At 30.4% G+C, this 15,400-nt stretch overlaps 4 protein-coding genes and 1 pseudogene across 16 annotated transcripts in view; 3 read left to right on the top strand and 2 right to left on the bottom strand.

Moving 5' to 3' along the window:
- Nhe3 (Na[+]/H[+] hydrogen exchanger 3) overlaps positions 1-4,875 on the top strand; it is a 65,968-nt gene extending 61,093 nt beyond the window's left edge. For 7 of the 8 annotated variants that reach the window (XM_072907053.1, XM_072907052.1, XM_072907049.1 and 4 more), the window contains one exon: positions 2,141-4,875. In XM_072907053.1, coding sequence (XP_072763154.1) covers positions 2,141-2,153 — 13 coding nt within the window. In that variant the 3' untranslated portion in view covers positions 2,154-4,875. Of the gene's footprint in view, positions 1-739; positions 775-2,140 lie in introns of all 8 variants that reach the window. The other variant, XM_072907054.1, reaches the window with a different exon arrangement.
- Positions 1-15,400, top strand: part of LOC140674183 (uncharacterized) — a 257,866-nt pseudogene that overhangs the window by 95,516 nt on the left and 146,950 nt on the right.
- Positions 4,890-6,348, bottom strand: LOC140673843 (metallo-beta-lactamase domain-containing protein 1). Of its 2 annotated transcripts, none has more exons than XM_072907059.1 (4): positions 6,055-6,348; positions 5,651-5,818; positions 5,452-5,571; positions 4,890-5,089 (listed from the first exon to the last, which is right to left on the bottom strand). In XM_072907059.1, exons 1-4 carry the CDS (start codon positions 6,203-6,205, stop codon positions 4,890-4,892), a joined length of 639 nt encoding a protein of 212 aa, XP_072763160.1. In that variant the 5' UTR covers positions 6,206-6,348. The 2 variants fall into 2 exon arrangements, with proteins under 2 accessions (XP_072763160.1, XP_072763161.1); XM_072907060.1 differs by having other exon boundaries at positions 5,452-5,568.
- On the top strand, positions 6,403-11,094 carry Ints9 (integrator complex subunit 9). The gene is made up of 11 exons (XM_072907058.1): positions 6,403-6,714; positions 6,997-7,191; positions 7,340-7,502; positions 7,659-7,900; positions 8,084-8,330; positions 8,783-8,963; positions 9,061-9,296; positions 9,583-9,794; positions 9,913-10,098; positions 10,282-10,476; positions 10,878-11,094. Exons 1-11 carry the CDS (start codon positions 6,706-6,708, stop codon positions 10,995-10,997), a joined length of 1,986 nt encoding a protein of 661 aa, XP_072763159.1. The 5' UTR covers positions 6,403-6,705; the 3' UTR covers positions 10,998-11,094.
- On the bottom strand, positions 11,405-14,428 carry LOC140673844 (FUN14 domain-containing protein 1). Of its 5 annotated transcripts, none has more exons than XR_012048111.1 (5): positions 14,158-14,297; positions 13,522-13,689; positions 13,206-13,401; positions 12,748-12,877; positions 12,323-12,455 (listed from the first exon to the last, which is right to left on the bottom strand). XR_012048111.1 is itself a non-coding variant. In XM_072907064.1 (5 exons), exons 1-4 carry the CDS (start codon positions 14,208-14,210, stop codon positions 12,800-12,802), a joined length of 495 nt encoding a protein of 164 aa, XP_072763165.1. In that variant the 5' UTR covers positions 14,211-14,297; the 3' UTR covers positions 12,326-12,455; positions 12,763-12,799. The 5 variants fall into 5 exon arrangements, 4 of the variants coding, with proteins under 4 accessions (XP_072763163.1, XP_072763162.1, XP_072763164.1 ...); XM_072907064.1 differs by having other exon boundaries at positions 12,326-12,455; positions 12,763-12,877; XM_072907062.1 differs by lacking the exon at positions 12,748-12,877 and having other exon boundaries at positions 11,405-12,455; positions 14,291-14,428.

Below are 15,400 nucleotides of genomic sequence, written 5' to 3'. Positions count from 1 at the left end.
TTTTTTTTTTTTTTTTTTTTTTTTTTTTTTGTTAAAAGCATTTTTTTCCAACAACTAAGGGGTTAAAGAACTTTTGAAAAAATTTTTCAATTTCAATTTTTTTCAAAAATTATTTTTTTGAAATTTTATTAAATAGAAATTAGGTGGTTAAATAGTGATATTGTTTAAATGCACTAAAAGGTTTCATTGAAAAACTTTTGTATAAAACATTTTTTGCTATATTGAATAATTTTCAAGAAATATCGAGAAAAGCAAAAAGCTCTCTCTATGTGAGGAGTGGTTTTAGCCTTAGAATATTTTTTTTCAGTAGCAACTGAAAATTTCTAATTATAATAAATGCATCTATTTATCCCCCTATACGTATAAAGTTCCATCAAAATTAGAATTTTTGGGTTCGCAAGGTTCCCTTGTAAGACAATATGCAGTGCAAAGTAGGTCATTTCTAAACAGAACAGAACAGATCGCTTGCATGTAATAAAGTAATACACTTTTTTTCCCTTTATGCGAAGAAAATGTTCAGCTATACTTTTTTTATCCACTGTGCCTTTCGAGCATTTATTTTGCATGCAATCTCGAGAGAGAAATCTCTGACATTATAATTATCACGCGCATTCGGCTAAATACTTATTCATCTAATACCTGCATGATGCAATGTACACTACTTTACATGTACCTTGATTATATTTCGTTATTTTTTTCTTTTTAATGTTGCATACTTTTATATTATTTATTTTCACAGACGAGTGTAAGGGGCTCTGCACGTAGATCGCAGTTGTAAGCGTGGTTTTCTTTTAAGATTTATCATTTATCAATCCTTTCCGATATTATACGTATATATCTGTTTTTTCGGTGCTCTGTACCTTTACATATTTAAGTATTAAATTATTAAGCGTTTTAGTTTAAGAGATATTTCCCGAAGTCGTTATTAGTTTCAACCTTCGCGAGGATTTGATTGGACATTTAATATTTCTTTAATATACACGTTTTTCTTCATTAAGATATAGTGGCAGTATACATATTACATACACTTACATTTATACTAAACGTATAATTGCTACAATATTTATATTTTTACATAGAGAAGAATCGATGCCACAAACACGCAATGTTCTTAGTTCTTAGGCGTAGTACTTTAGGTGACAAAAGCTATTATACTCTTTGTTCGATTGATTGTTGATATTGTTCCTTTTATTCGTTTAAAATGACATTTCTTCAAACGATGAATTATTAAGAAAAGATGAGAGAAAATTGAAAATCTAACATTAAAGTCGAGAGTGGTTTTATCTCTTTCAATTTATAATTTGTTGATTTCGTATTAGATTCTTTGAAGTCAAATTGATTCGACATGTCAAGCCTCCAAAGTAGGGGCGTCATTACAACCCAGTCTAGGTATGGAATTTCAGATCTTTACGGATAAAATAATTTTTTCAGAAATAAAAATTAGAAGATTTGAGAAAAGATAAACGATTAACAAGAAAGAAAAACTCTAAACAGAATAAATCGAAAATTAGCACGGAAGTGCCATCAGAAAATAGTTGAGAATACAAACAAATTTCAATTAAAACATGTGATAAATTTAATTAACTAGAAGTTCATGCTGTTTTCTCAGAATTTCAAAAATTAGTAAAATTGTTATTAACTATAATAAATTTATAGAAAAATATAACTTATGAAAATATTTGCAATTATTTAATCAAAATAAATTATCATTTTCTGATTTTTCTTGAATTTTATCTTTAATAAAAATATTATCAACTGTTTTAAAATCTTAGCATCTTTAATAACAAGTAAAAATTTTGTACTTAAAAAGATGGAAAAAGGTTTTTAATGTAATTTAAAATTTAACTCTATATATATATATATATATATATATATATATATATATATTTTATTGCAAACGAAAATATTGACAAATGTGAAATTTTCACCCTGATCACTAACTGACCAGGCTTTGGGAAAAAACGTAATGACATCTCTGCTTCGAAGTATCTGTCTTGACAATCGCTTTATCCTCTGTAAATAATTATGATTGGTATAAGTATGTGTGTAAAACAAGCATTACAAAAATTATACATGGATGTCATGGAGATGATTGTTGGAGCCGATTCCTGACTGTGTTGTTTAATACTTTATGGGACAGTTGGGGACTGTGATGATGATGACGGGAGAAGTTAGTCCGGGACCACTACCTCTGCACACACGAGTCGCCCTGCCAGGTCTGGTCGGCAGACACTTATAAAATTTCCCCTTTAGGCAAGCTACTCGATCATTTTTTTTTTTTTTTAATCTCATTCGCTCGCTCTGCTCGAGTCGCGTGATCCGATGATACAAAACCAGTCGCACGATGATTTTAGAATGATTGTACGCAAATATTAAGCCAGTTAATTTGCGCTCTTTATCTAATAACAAATTTTCTTATAAAAAATTATAACTTTATATATAAAATAGATTATAGAATTAATAAACTGTAGCTGTCTCGAAAAAAAAAAAATTCTCCATCTGTAAGGAAGTAGCCAAATGTAACAAAGTGCATACACGTTGATTATAAAAAATCAAGCTCGATCGATATTCTAATGTCACAACGTGCTGCTGATTTTGAAATGGCGAGCCCCTTTTTTTAAGTGTTTAATATGTCGAAGAAAGAATTTGCGTTACACGCAAATATCATGATTGTACGGAGCCGTTCATTTTAAAGTTCGAAAGCTTTCTTAATCGTGCTTCCTGCGATTTTTAATGCAATTTGCCGAAATGAGAAAGAAAGGGAGTATATCTCTTCACCGGGAAATATTTCCATTATATATATATATATATATATATATATATATATATATATATATATATTACGAGTTTATTGTTTTCGCGCCAAGATAGATTTTGTAGATAGATTAATTTTGATAACAATTACGAACTGTGTTGATTATTTTTTCATGAACTTTAATTCAAATATTTTTATTTATAAAGATCATTATATATTTACATATAATATTATATATATATATATATTGCATATATATATATATATATATATATATATATATATAAAATATATATAACATTATATACAGTGTGGGACAGTATATACTACAAAATTTATATTGTATTTATATTATAAAATCAAATCTTGCGGTAAAATCAATTGATTTTCTCATATATTGCAGCTTATAATCTGCTGAATAAAAAAATGTAATAAGCTCAAAGCTAGAAAATAAAGTTTTTGTGTTTGATTAGCTTAGTCACCAATATCTTATCGTAAAAAACTTAATAGCTTTGAAATAGTTGACCTAAAGTAGATAAAATTAGTGTTTTGAAAAAGCCTCAAGAAAAAGGGCTATAAGAATATGCAATAAAAAAATAGAGGTTCCCATTTAAGATTTTTATTTTTACTTTGACTGGGCTTTCAAGATCATCAAAATTCAAATAAATATCACCAGTTAATAAATTTTTAAGCTTTACTATTTTTGTTTGAAACATTTTTTTCAATAAATCAATTTTCTTTTTAAGATAATTGGCTTCCAGACTTTTGTTCTGCACTGTATATAATGTGGAAAAAATTACTAATACGATGAAATAAAGAGAGAAAAAGTAGAGTGAAAATTGATTTGCATCGAACATAACGATCTAAGGAAAGCTATAGAATCGATGAAAATTGAGTTAGTGTGTTAGAGAGAAAATAAGAATTGTGTATAAACGACTCCTGTAAACTTGAAAACGATTATATAGATTTGTGATTATAGATAAAGATTCTGTTGATATCCCATATTAATTTATCGACGAGTAAGAAGGAGATACGCGCGAGCCATAAACGAATCTTTTTCGGTCTCGTAAAACTACTTAATTTTTAGATACATACATATATTTAGTACAATCACGCGGCGAATTGATTTTGCCGTTCCGTACAAAGTATTCTTAGCTACTAATCATGGAGTGCGGGGCACTCGGTCTTGCATTGTTTACATTGTAATATTTTAGGACCGTTGTTACACCAGTGACCTATGTCGTTGCAACCATATCGGAATGTAACGAACGAAAAATCGTACAATTTCTTTCTTCTCGCTTATATTTGTACATCGGAAAAAAATACTAATTTATTTCGATTCGAGGAAAAAAAAAATTCCAATACGATCTCTTTACTGTCAACACATCATAATTTAATATAACGGTCGGAAGTAATTGTCAAAGTAATTTTAAAAAATTACATATGATTTTACAAAGTTTCTTTAAAAAGATTTTTGTCATTTGATTTCTTTCGGAGAGGAACAATTTATCGGTTTCCTCGCATCGTTACATAATTCCGATCGTGGTAGAATAAAACTATAAATGTCATATTCTTTCTCCAGAAGAAAAGAACTCTCTTCTCTACCAGTTATAAGATAATTCTAGGATATATAAGCAGAAAAAATGCCAGAGAACTCTTAATTTAGTCGTTGGCTGTGAAGATTTGACAGAATTGTTTTGCGAATATAGAATGTAGATATTAGAGAAATGAATCCTTAGAACGGAAGAATGTCTGAATAGTGTTGTATTTGCTAAGAACAATGTATGTCCATTCGCGAATTAATTGTATGTGTATCGCGCAAAAAGATTGTTGTTTCAGACGAATTATTATATTGATTTGCGTCGATTTGTGGCGAGCAGAATCGCAATGTAAGGTATCGCTCCTATGTATAAAGTATAAACATACCTACATATATATATATATTATATATATATATTTGTGAATCCGATGTAATGTGTAATAATTGCAATGTGTATACAATGAATATAATAACGTTGTGATACCATGTACGACACACTTTGCAATGTTTAATAAATTATTTGTAAAAATATATAACAAATTTATCGGACGATTGAACGTACCGATTAAGATATCAACAATGATTTTTGCAATCTTATTCTATTATCTGACCCTTGACAATTTCTCTCATAGTATGCGAAACACGAAACATTGGACCATGTCCAGGTATTATAAAATCTGCGAGATTTATTACGCGAGAACGCATAACAGACTGAGTCTTTACAAGTTCTGGCATGCCTAGTGATTTCCAGATAGACGGTTCCAGAATGTCCTCCTCTTTTTCAAATAAGTCTCCTGTAAAATATAGATATTTTTTAATTTTTTACAGTAAATTTAATAATAAAATTAATAAAATTTATTAGTAAAACGTTAATTTGATCACAGTTATGTTTTTTTATAATTATAATTTATATTTTTAATTATTTTACATAAATTTTTATATAATATTCTTATAAATAAATAAATATATATATAAGAGAATATATATAATATAAAAATATGTTTAATTATAATTAAAAGATTAAATTAAATATTTTATATTATAATTAAATTATAATTAAAAAGAAATAAAAAACTTTCTGATCAAATTAATACATTAACGTTTTGCTAAAAAATTTTTGTTAAGAAATCCTAATCTAACAGAAATCTAGAAATACCTGTAACAGCAAAAAGTGTCTTTTCCCCATCCCTTGTCGTTTCTACCAGGACAGTGATATCTTCAACCGTATGTCCTGGTGTGGCTATAACTTTAACCCCTGAACAGAGCTCGTAGCCTTCTAAAGAAATGTAACTAAGAAAATAAAGCTTTTATTCAGCAATGATAACATATATATTCAATACACAAAAAATTATTACCATTTGGAATTCGTGGATCCTCGAAGAATATAGTACCTTGCTGAACTACCAAGCCCACGATATGTATTGCATTTGTGAATAAATTATTGTTCCCTATATGATCTGTATGGCTGTGAGTGCATACGACATAATCGATGTTCTCTGGCTCAATATCGTGCTCTGCCAGGGCTGAAAATGAAATAATGTATAACTATATTATGCAAGTTATATACATATATTAATTATGCATACTCATAGTAATATAATTATTCACATAAAAAAATCAAAAATTATATAAGTATACAAAATTATATAATTACATAAAAATTATAAAATCTTGTACAAAAGTTAATTAATACATATTAAATAAATAACAAAGTAGTAATAAATAAAATAAAATATGACGCAACTATAAACTGTCATACCTTGCACTAGTTTTCCGCGGTCCCAAGCTGTCATGGTATCGATTATGATTAATTTTGGTCCTTTTATTAGAGTACACGTGCAATTTGCGTCCATACTTCCATTCGGCAACTTCGTAGAATATCCATCAAATAGAACGACAATTTCGAACATTTTTACAAAATATTAATTAATTATTATCTGTTATTATTTATGAGAAAAACCAACGTCGCAAATTGGAGGGATATAAACAGACATAAATCTCTCCGGACGCATGAACTACATATACGTCATTGAACACGTGCTAAGTGCTAAGTGTCCATTGGCGCTTGCATCGTTTACACATGCGCGAGATTTGTTCCTCATTCTCGTTCGCGATTCGTGCACAGGCGCACAGATGTGTATTATGTGTGTTGTGTCATGTCATGTCATGTCATATCTAAATTTGAAACACAGATTTCATAGAAATCTGTGATTTGAAATTACAAATCACAGAGGTACTTATCATAATGGAATGAAAATCAATTCAAGAGAGAAATCTATGAATTAGAAGTGACAAAAGCTGTCAAAACAAAAGATTAGCTTTACAAGAGTCGCTCTCAAGTACATCTTTTATCGCAGGAAAAGTGTTGGATATATTCTTATGTGGACTGTGTAAATACAGATAATTCGGGATGAAACTGGTAATTATACTCGTTTTGTTTATATTTTGTTCTAAAATATCTATTAAAGGAAAAAAAACAAAATACTAGTAATCGCATTTTCGAGATGCAAGATGATTTTTTTAATATAACCTCAAAGTATATAAATATAACCTCTAAATTAAAACTGGTCCATCTAATCATTTTAATTGTACAATAAATCCAATTATGTGTAATTAAATTGATAGTTTTTAATTTATATATTATTATATTATATTATATATTTATTTATTTATAAAATTAAATTGCAACTTTAATTTTTAGTATTGCCTATCGAGTGAGCCAACAAAGCCATGTTTGGTCCTGAGCTTCAAAGGAATCACAATGATGTTGGATTGTGGTTTAAACATGCAATCCATTTTACATTTTATGCCCTTGCCGATGGTTCCTAGTAGCAAGTTTAATTCTTTATCGACCTGGTTCCCGCGTGACAATCAGCAGGATTGGCAAGTCGAAGGAGTTAGTATTTAGTTGAAAGAAAGCATTTGATGTTTGTGATATACTTTTAAAAAATTTACTTTTGAAATTATTTTAATTAAATAGTAATTCTAGAAATCAAAATAGTTTTAAAAAATAATTTTTTAATCTATTTATATTTATTAAAAAGGAGCTAAAGGAATGTTGTGGTAGAGTGTTCGTGGATTCGGTTCCAGAATTCTCCCCTCCTCTAGAGAAAATAATTGATTTCTCAGAGATTGATGCTATTTTAATATCCAACTATACCTGTATGCTTGCACTGCCATTCATAACAGAAGGCACAGGCTTTAAAGGTACATACTTTAAGCATATAAAGAAATATATATATATAATTATAATATAATTTCTAAAAATTATAGATTATATAATTTTTATAAATAAAATAATAATTATGATTTAAAGGACTAAATAAATAAGTAAACAGACTAAATAAATAATTATATTTAAAGGTATAATATATGCCACCGAGCCGACGTTGCAAATCGGACGATTTTTCATGGAAGAACTAGTAGAATTTATCGAACAGACACCGAAAGCTATAATGGCCAAACATTGGAAGGAAATGTTGCATATGTTGCCATCTCCATTGGCGGATGTTATTAAACCAAAATCTTGGAGGCACATCTATTCCATGTCGGCCGTCAACTCGGCACTATCGCACATCCAGATGGTCGGATACGATCAAAAATTGGTAATTAAGATATATCCTAGTGCATAAAATGTCTTTTGAATAAACAATGTCCGTAAATATTCTAAAAAAATAAGAAAATATTTAGAATATATAATAAAGTTTATTTTTTTTTTTTTTTTTTTTTTTAATTTTAAAAAGTTACTTGTCAGACAGCAACTGACATTTACATTTGATCTATTTTAGGATATATACGGCGCTCTAACAGTTACGCCAATTAGTTCGGGCTACTGCTTAGGTAGCAGCAATTGGCTGATATCTTGTGACCATGAGAAGGTTGCTTTCGTTAGTGGCTCGTCCACATTGACCACTCATCCGAGACCCATGGAGCAAGCCACACTGAAACATGCCAATATGTTGATATTAACAGGCTTAACTCAAACACCGACTGCTAATCCGGACACAATGCTCGGAGAATTGTGTATGACTGTTGGTAAGTAAGGAGAAATTGTATGGATCAGCTAGGTCAAAAATTGATAAATCTACTGCATTTCGAGATCAACTTAACATTACACAAAGTAATTTTTTTAATTTTTAAAATTTAAAATTAATTTTCATAAATATTTGTGTACAGTCACTCTATAAAATTTTTATGATACTCACTAGTGACTATATGCTCACTGATAGTCACTATAAAATAAGAGATGGTTTCATATAAGATAATAATTAGAGATTAAATTATATTCTCTCAAATCTTTACTTTAACTCATAAATTAATTACTAATTTTATATTTTAAATTTTTATATTCTAAAAGTGCTTTGTGTGCAACGTCAAATTCATGAATCTCAAAATATATTAGTAGAAATATTTTATAAAATCATATATTATTCTGGATTAGGTGAGCTTGAAATAATTTTTTATTTCATGCACAAAAAATTTTGCAGCTGTGACTCTCAGAGCTGGTGGATGCGTTCTGATACCTTGCTACCCTTCTGGCGTTGTGTATGATTTATTCGAATGCTTGAGCACTCACTTGGATAAGTCAGGTTTCACACAGGTTCCTCTGTTTTTCATCTCACCAGTAGCGGAAACATCTTTGGCTTATTCGAACATTTTGGCCGAATGGTACGAACAAATAATGCTATTTAATTATACTAAAGGATTCTCGATAAATTCTCCTTCAATTTTTTTTATCCCGTTTATTGTAATCCTTTATTTCTAGGCTGTCGACAAATAAACAAAACAAAGTTTATCTTCCAGAGGAACCGTTTCCACACGCTTTCCTCGTGAAGAACGCACGATTGAAGCATTATACGTCTACGTACGCCGAGGGATTCAGTAACGACTATCGACAACCGTGCGTTGTTTTCTGTGGCCATCCTAGTCTCCGATTCGGTGATGCCGTGCATTTTGTGCAGTTATGGGGTAACAATCCCCTACACACTGTCATTTTTACCGGTATACATACTCATACAAATAGTTGTATATGAGCTATTAAGAAAGTAACGTGGCAAATTTTTTTTCATTATTTACAATTTTCTACCTGAATAAAAATGTAGTTTTAAACATTTCTTTCTAATATTCCAATTTATAATACACATGAGATTTATGTTACTTTCTCAATATCTCTTTTTTATTTATTTCAATGCGAGAAATTGCACATTTATTTTCTCGATAGAATATTGCTATATTTTATTTATAAATTTTTGTTACAATAGCCTTTTCTTTAATTCTACTTTTGCAGAACCGGACTTTCCATATTTGGACGCCTTAGCTCCGTTTCAACCATTGGCTATGAAAGCGGTGCATTGCCCCATCGACACCTCTCTCAATTTTACCCAGGCTAATAAGCTCATACGGGACTTGAAGCCAGAGCATCTAGTTATTCCAGAAGTTTATACACAACCCCCTTTAACAGCGCCACATAGAACGGATCTTGTCATCGAATCTGTTGGAGTTTGTATTATTTTTTTATTTAATATATTTTGCAGTCAATGTATTATCATTTATATTACAATTCATTATGCGTATAAAATACAAATGTATAAACCAACTTGCACTATCTTCATTAAAGGAAAAACCCTTGATTACGTTTAAACGTGGGGAGGTGATAAAACTGCCATTAAGGCGAAAGAAAGGTCGTGTATTTATCGAGCCAGAATTAGCTAGCAACATCGTACCAAATGAAGTGCGACCCGGCTTGAGTCTCGCTTCTGTTACCGGAGAGCTTGAAGTCAAAGATAACGTGTACACCATAAAGGTAATTGTCTCAATACATGCAGAAAAAAAAAATTACATGTACCAATTTTACAATCAAGAATTTTGTGCTGAATGTTTTTTTCAAATTATTTTCACTGAACGGAAAAGAATGGATATGTAATTTTATATTTTTAATTCTTCACGAGGATGGATTCAAAGTTTCTGAAAATATGTTAAATTTTAGAGTATAGAAGATAGACCGAGCGGAAAGAGGAAGCCGCCATCAGGGTCGCCTGCGCCCATCAAGGAGGAAGTGCTGAAGGAGCGGAGACACGAGTACGGGATTCTGGATCCGCAGGAGCTACTGCAGAAGCTCAATCAAGAGGGCATTCAAGGCGCGAAGTTACAACACAGTCCTACCTCTACGAGTATTCATTTGGTACGGCTCACCTCACAACACATTTCTATAGTTTTTCAATAAATGAAACCTTTTTGATATATATACATAGGAAAAGAGTATGGAAAACCCTGAAAAATTTTTTAAAATATAAGTTTTACAAAAAAAAGAATCTAAAACAAAATATATTCATTTTTTCATTCATTTATTATATATGCAATTAAAAATAGGGTGTTTCATTTAAGAAATTGAAGGTGGCCTTCAAGTGACTATTCAAAATCAAATCGATGACACCATCTTGTGTCCTTTTCAAAACTGTACAACTTTTGTCTGAAACATTTTTTTGTAAGAATTATGTTTTTCGAGATTTTTCAGGGTTTCCTTACTTTTTTCTCACTCTGTGTATGTACACAAAATTTGTACATTTACATGTTTGCTTGCAGCAAGACGAGGACACTCTTATTCAGATTGGAGATAACTCTACGCACATTTTCTGCAATGGTGATCAAAGAATTCGCAAACGTCTCAGAACTATAATAATGCAGTGTCTGAAAAGATTTTGAGGTATACGAGACATACGCTTACAGTATTTTGACATCTTGTGAGACAATGTTTTATACTCCTGCGTATATATGTTGTATATAATTTATTATTTTAAAATATGTATATATTTATTCTTCCACATTTACACTTTATCCCATTATATTAATCTAGATATTAATAATTTTTATATCAAATTATTAATTTTTAGATCGATTATATTAAAAAAAAAGCTTTCTATCATCTAAATAATGCTAAAGCAAGGCTTTCAAGTATATTAAATACTGCAATAGTATTAATTATGTATATTGTAATATTTTTTGCAGAACTTACTCTCTCTAATATACGTTTAGAAATAATTTAATATATATATATATAGATGACTCTAAATCACATCTAAATTACATGATTAGTCAAATGAATGACTAAATATTGTTAAATTAATTTTTATTTAAGATGGTACATATGTACTAAGATATTTGTATAAGAGTATATATAAACGATGCGATGGAAATGTAGATCGATTAAGTATATAAAATAACGGGAGAAGAAAGAGTCGCGATTCTTTACAATAGTAAGACACATAGTATACATATGACTAACAATAGGGTTTATATCTCCTAAGATGACTAATTTCTTGCTGCATTCTGAACGAACAAGAAATCTCTTTTATTGTTTTATATGCATCATCTATGTCCTGTGCGCGAATGTTAACAGTAAAATTAATCAAGATTTCAACATTTTGTTTTGTAAAAAAATGTTCTCATTTTTGCAAATTCACAAAATAGAATATACGAAATGAATAATTAGCGATATCTATCAAATTTCAAATAAGTCTTTTCATAATCTCAGACGCGAAAAAAATATTAATGACTTTCATTTGTTTGATGTATTTAGTTGTAGAAAAATAATTGATAGTAATGAATAAAATTCACTCTACTTATTCCTGAATAAATTTTCTTATAGATAAAGATCTGTGTTTAGTAACATCATTTTCATCTATCTTAGACGAGAATCTTAAACACAGTTATATACGCAAATTTAGTTAGTAACAATTGAGTGAGTTTTACTCATCGCTAGCTTCAGACAGAAAGTAAAGCTATTTATCTAGGATTAAGCGTAGTTCGCGCCACCCATTTTTTCAGCTCATTGATCTTGTTCCTCACCTCGTTCATGATTGTGCTATTGTACTTGTCGACGACCTCGTCGTGATCGACGATGACGACGGAGCGACTGTCTTTTGGTGCAACATAAATCTTTCTCTTGGTTGCATTCAGAGTGCAGCAATTTACTACCTATTTAGCAGTGGCGATACCAAGCGCGACTCCCGCCACAAACGAAACTAGAAAGAAGTGGATCTCCTTCGGTTGGAAGATATCATCGTCGCCGATGAAAGAGTGGTACCAGCGTCGCGTACGGTTCTCTCCTTGTTTTAGCAATTGCTCGGCTTTGTCCAGTTTTTTATCGACGTATCTCTCGACCTGGAACGCGAGAACTCTTATCAATAAATCGGGATTACGCTCTGGAACAGAGTCGATAACATCTTCGTACTCTATATTTAAGTTTATGATTTTATTTTATATTATATTTATTAACAACTCTATACAAAAATTATAATATCAATATTATATAATTTTTATTAACATAAAAATTAATATACTCTCTTTCTATTTCCATTGGCATTAATATAGATATTGTTTTAATGGTATTGTATGTTATTACAGTAGATAGTATTATACTGCAAAAACATTAATATAGATAATGGCAACATACTAAATGTCCGTTTACATTTTTGCACAAAACTTCAAAGTTACTGTTCTTTATTTCACCAAGATAGACCAATAATGAAACCACCAAGAAAACTTGTTGCAATGAATGAGTTCTTCCTCCACAGTTTCCCTACCTGCAAGTAACAGAACCATTATGCTTGTAAAAAGATGTAGGGAAACATATGTAAAATGTTTTTTAAAGCTCATAAGTTACTAAATTGGCATAAAAAATTTGTCAAACGTTAAAAATAAAAATATACAACTTAAAGTAATTACTCTCAATCGAAAGTTATCATGTTGAAATTTATACATACATTCTCTCAGTTAAAATATACAAAATTGTCAATCTTTTTCTCTAAAAGACCAAGTTGATAGAAAAAAATAGGACTTTAAATGAAATTATTCAATCGTAACAATCAAAGGAATTAATAACATCATAACAGTTTAATATCACAGATTTACCTTATCCATGAATTTTGGTCCCTCGCCGGTTATTTTTTCTTCCATCTTATCTGTTATTTTTTCAGCCTTTGTCGTAATCTTGTCCCAATTAATCTTAATGTAACCCTGATGCGCGGCGATTTGCAACATGATAATTCCACCCCCGACTGCACAAGCTGCTACTTTCCCAACCTTCATGGTGATAAATCCAGTTACCCTAATTGATAAAATATAATATAAAATATATGTAACTAGTACGAAAAGTATCTTGCACCAGATAAATACTTTTAAACGTTCGAAAACAAATAATCATATAATGATATAAAATATACAATACCATCCCGATGTGCTACCAATGATAATCTGTTTGGTCGCTGACGACTTGCTCACATCACCCATAATCTTCTCTAAGATGGATTTTGCTTCTTTTGCAGCATCTATGCTGTAGGCTTCTTTGTTCGCATCTTCTTTACTTTTTTTAACTGCAGGCATACTCATTTTGGTGCTAAAGAAAAAAATATTATGATTACAATAGGGATTACTTGTGTAAAGAAGAGTTGTAGTATAAATTGTAAAAGATTTCATGCGAAAGAAAAATGGATATTAATAATTGACATATAAAATTCCACACACATACTTAAACTGAAATAAAAAAAATAATGAAAATTTTCTCCGAGCCTTTAACTAATAACAATTACTTTACCGAAAACAAAATTACTTATAAGCAATGATACAAAAGGATTAAAATAGAAATTCCGGTAGAGCGTTATTATTCGAGACGCGAATCTGCGTCACAAACGCAAATATATTGATGACGACATTTCGAGGAACTCGCGACGAAATTTTTCTCATAATTTTGGATTAATTATTCATATTTTTTGCTACAAGAGAGAAACGTCGTCGAGGCCGGATATCGAGGAAAATTTTGACAGGAAAAATGACGAACTGAAAAGAAACAAAAGACGGCGACTACCGTTTGACAAGTTTTCTCATTCCTGAGCGGAAGACATTCTTGACATTCGGCATGATTATCAAACACTTTTCAGGTGGATATGGATACTTTAATTAAAACGTACAATATATCGACATGACTCAACGAGACTCACCTCTTCGGCAAAGATGCTCTCGGAGCCAGTTAGGTCTCTGTCAGATCAAACGTAAATGCCTTGTTTGTGATAATTTTGAGTTGAGAGTAGAACGGCTCTTCGTTTACTTGCACTTTCTACACTTTTTATCTCCCTCTTTTCTTATATCTTATATCTCTTGCAGTAAATCTGAAATGTACAAATCGTATAGAATCAAAATATATTTATAAGATCGTTCGTTAATTTTATAAAATAATTTCGTTCATAATAAATTTTCAGAATGTAAGCATTGGAATCTCAAGACCGATCTACATAGATTTAAAAATGAGCGGAAACAGATGAAAAATGGCCGACCAATCGAAAGTGGCCTTTTTATGTCCAGTCTCTTATATGTATATTACAGTCGTAAATGTTGTCGGATATAATAATACAGTCGGACCTCTTATCCTACGACATTTTCGGTCCGGAATCTTCCCCTTAAACCTCTGATTCTACGACAAAAATTTGAGAGTGAGGGTATAATTCCCAAAATTTTATTTACTCTCATACTACCGATTTATCAATATATTTCTATATATAATTATTACTATATAATTTATTTAATAATTAAATGAAATAACATGTAATAAATAAAATAAAACTACCTAGGTAGAACAGAAAGTCACAATAATGTCAAAATATGTCAAAATGATAGAAAAATGATCGAAAAGTGAGTTTTATTTATAGTCATATTCTCGTCATTTTAACGTCATTTGACGTTAATACTTTGATATTATTGTGACTTTCTGTTCTACTTGGGTAATCTTCAATCTTCAATTTTTAATGCGTAGTCTGATACGGGCTTGAAGCCCGTATCAGACTACGCATTAAAAATTGAGATTAAAGATTGAAGATTAGAGTTTGACTAATCAAAACAAAGGGAACTAAAATTGCATTGTCTTAATTGGGCAAATTTCAATCTTTAATCTTTAATCTCAATTTTTAATGCGTAGTCTGATATGGGCTTAAGACCAGGTCTTTAATAATATTTCGTCGATGCGATGCCCAGCTTCCTTTAAGATTAATATTCAAACGCTTCGCGCCATTTTTCTCCACGCGCATGCGCGTCTCGAGAGTATTCGCATATTCGAC

The sequence above is a fragment of the Anoplolepis gracilipes genome, chromosome 15, assembly GCF_047496725.1.
Source record: "Anoplolepis gracilipes chromosome 15, ASM4749672v1, whole genome shotgun sequence".
Classification (NCBI taxonomy): domain Eukaryota; kingdom Metazoa; phylum Arthropoda; class Insecta; order Hymenoptera; family Formicidae; genus Anoplolepis; species Anoplolepis gracilipes.
This window is presented reverse-complemented; position numbering and strand designations above follow the sequence as displayed.

Coding starts and splice junctions, on each gene's coding strand:
- LOC140673843 (XM_072907059.1), bottom strand. CDS start 6,205: ATGTTCGAAATTGTCGTTCTATTTGATGGATATTCTACGAAGTTGCCG. Junction 5,819..6,054: donor CCGCGGAAAACTAGTGCAAG/GTATGACAGTTT, acceptor TTTCATTTTCAG/CCCTGGCAGAGCACGATATT. Junction 5,090..5,451: donor GACACTTTTTGCTGTTACAG/GTATTTCTAGAT, acceptor TATATTTTACAG/GAGACTTATTTGAAAAAGAG.
- Ints9 (XM_072907058.1), top strand. Junction 7,192..7,339: donor AGGATTGGCAAGTCGAAGGA/GTTAGTATTTAG, acceptor TTTATTAAAAAG/GAGCTAAAGGAATGTTGTGG. Junction 10,477..10,877: donor CCTCTACGAGTATTCATTTG/GTACGGCTCACC, acceptor GTTTGCTTGCAG/CAAGACGAGGACACTCTTAT.
- LOC140673844 (XM_072907061.1), bottom strand. CDS start 14,210: ATGCCGAATGTCAAGAATGTCTTCCGCTCAGGAATGAGAAAACTTGTC. Junction 13,402..13,521: donor ATTGGTAGCACATCGGGATG/GTATTGTATATT, acceptor TTTATCAATTAG/GGTAACTGGATTTATCACCA. Junction 12,456..13,205: donor GACCAAAATTCATGGATAAG/GTAAATCTGTGA, acceptor CTCGCGTTCCAG/GTCGAGAGATACGTCGATAA.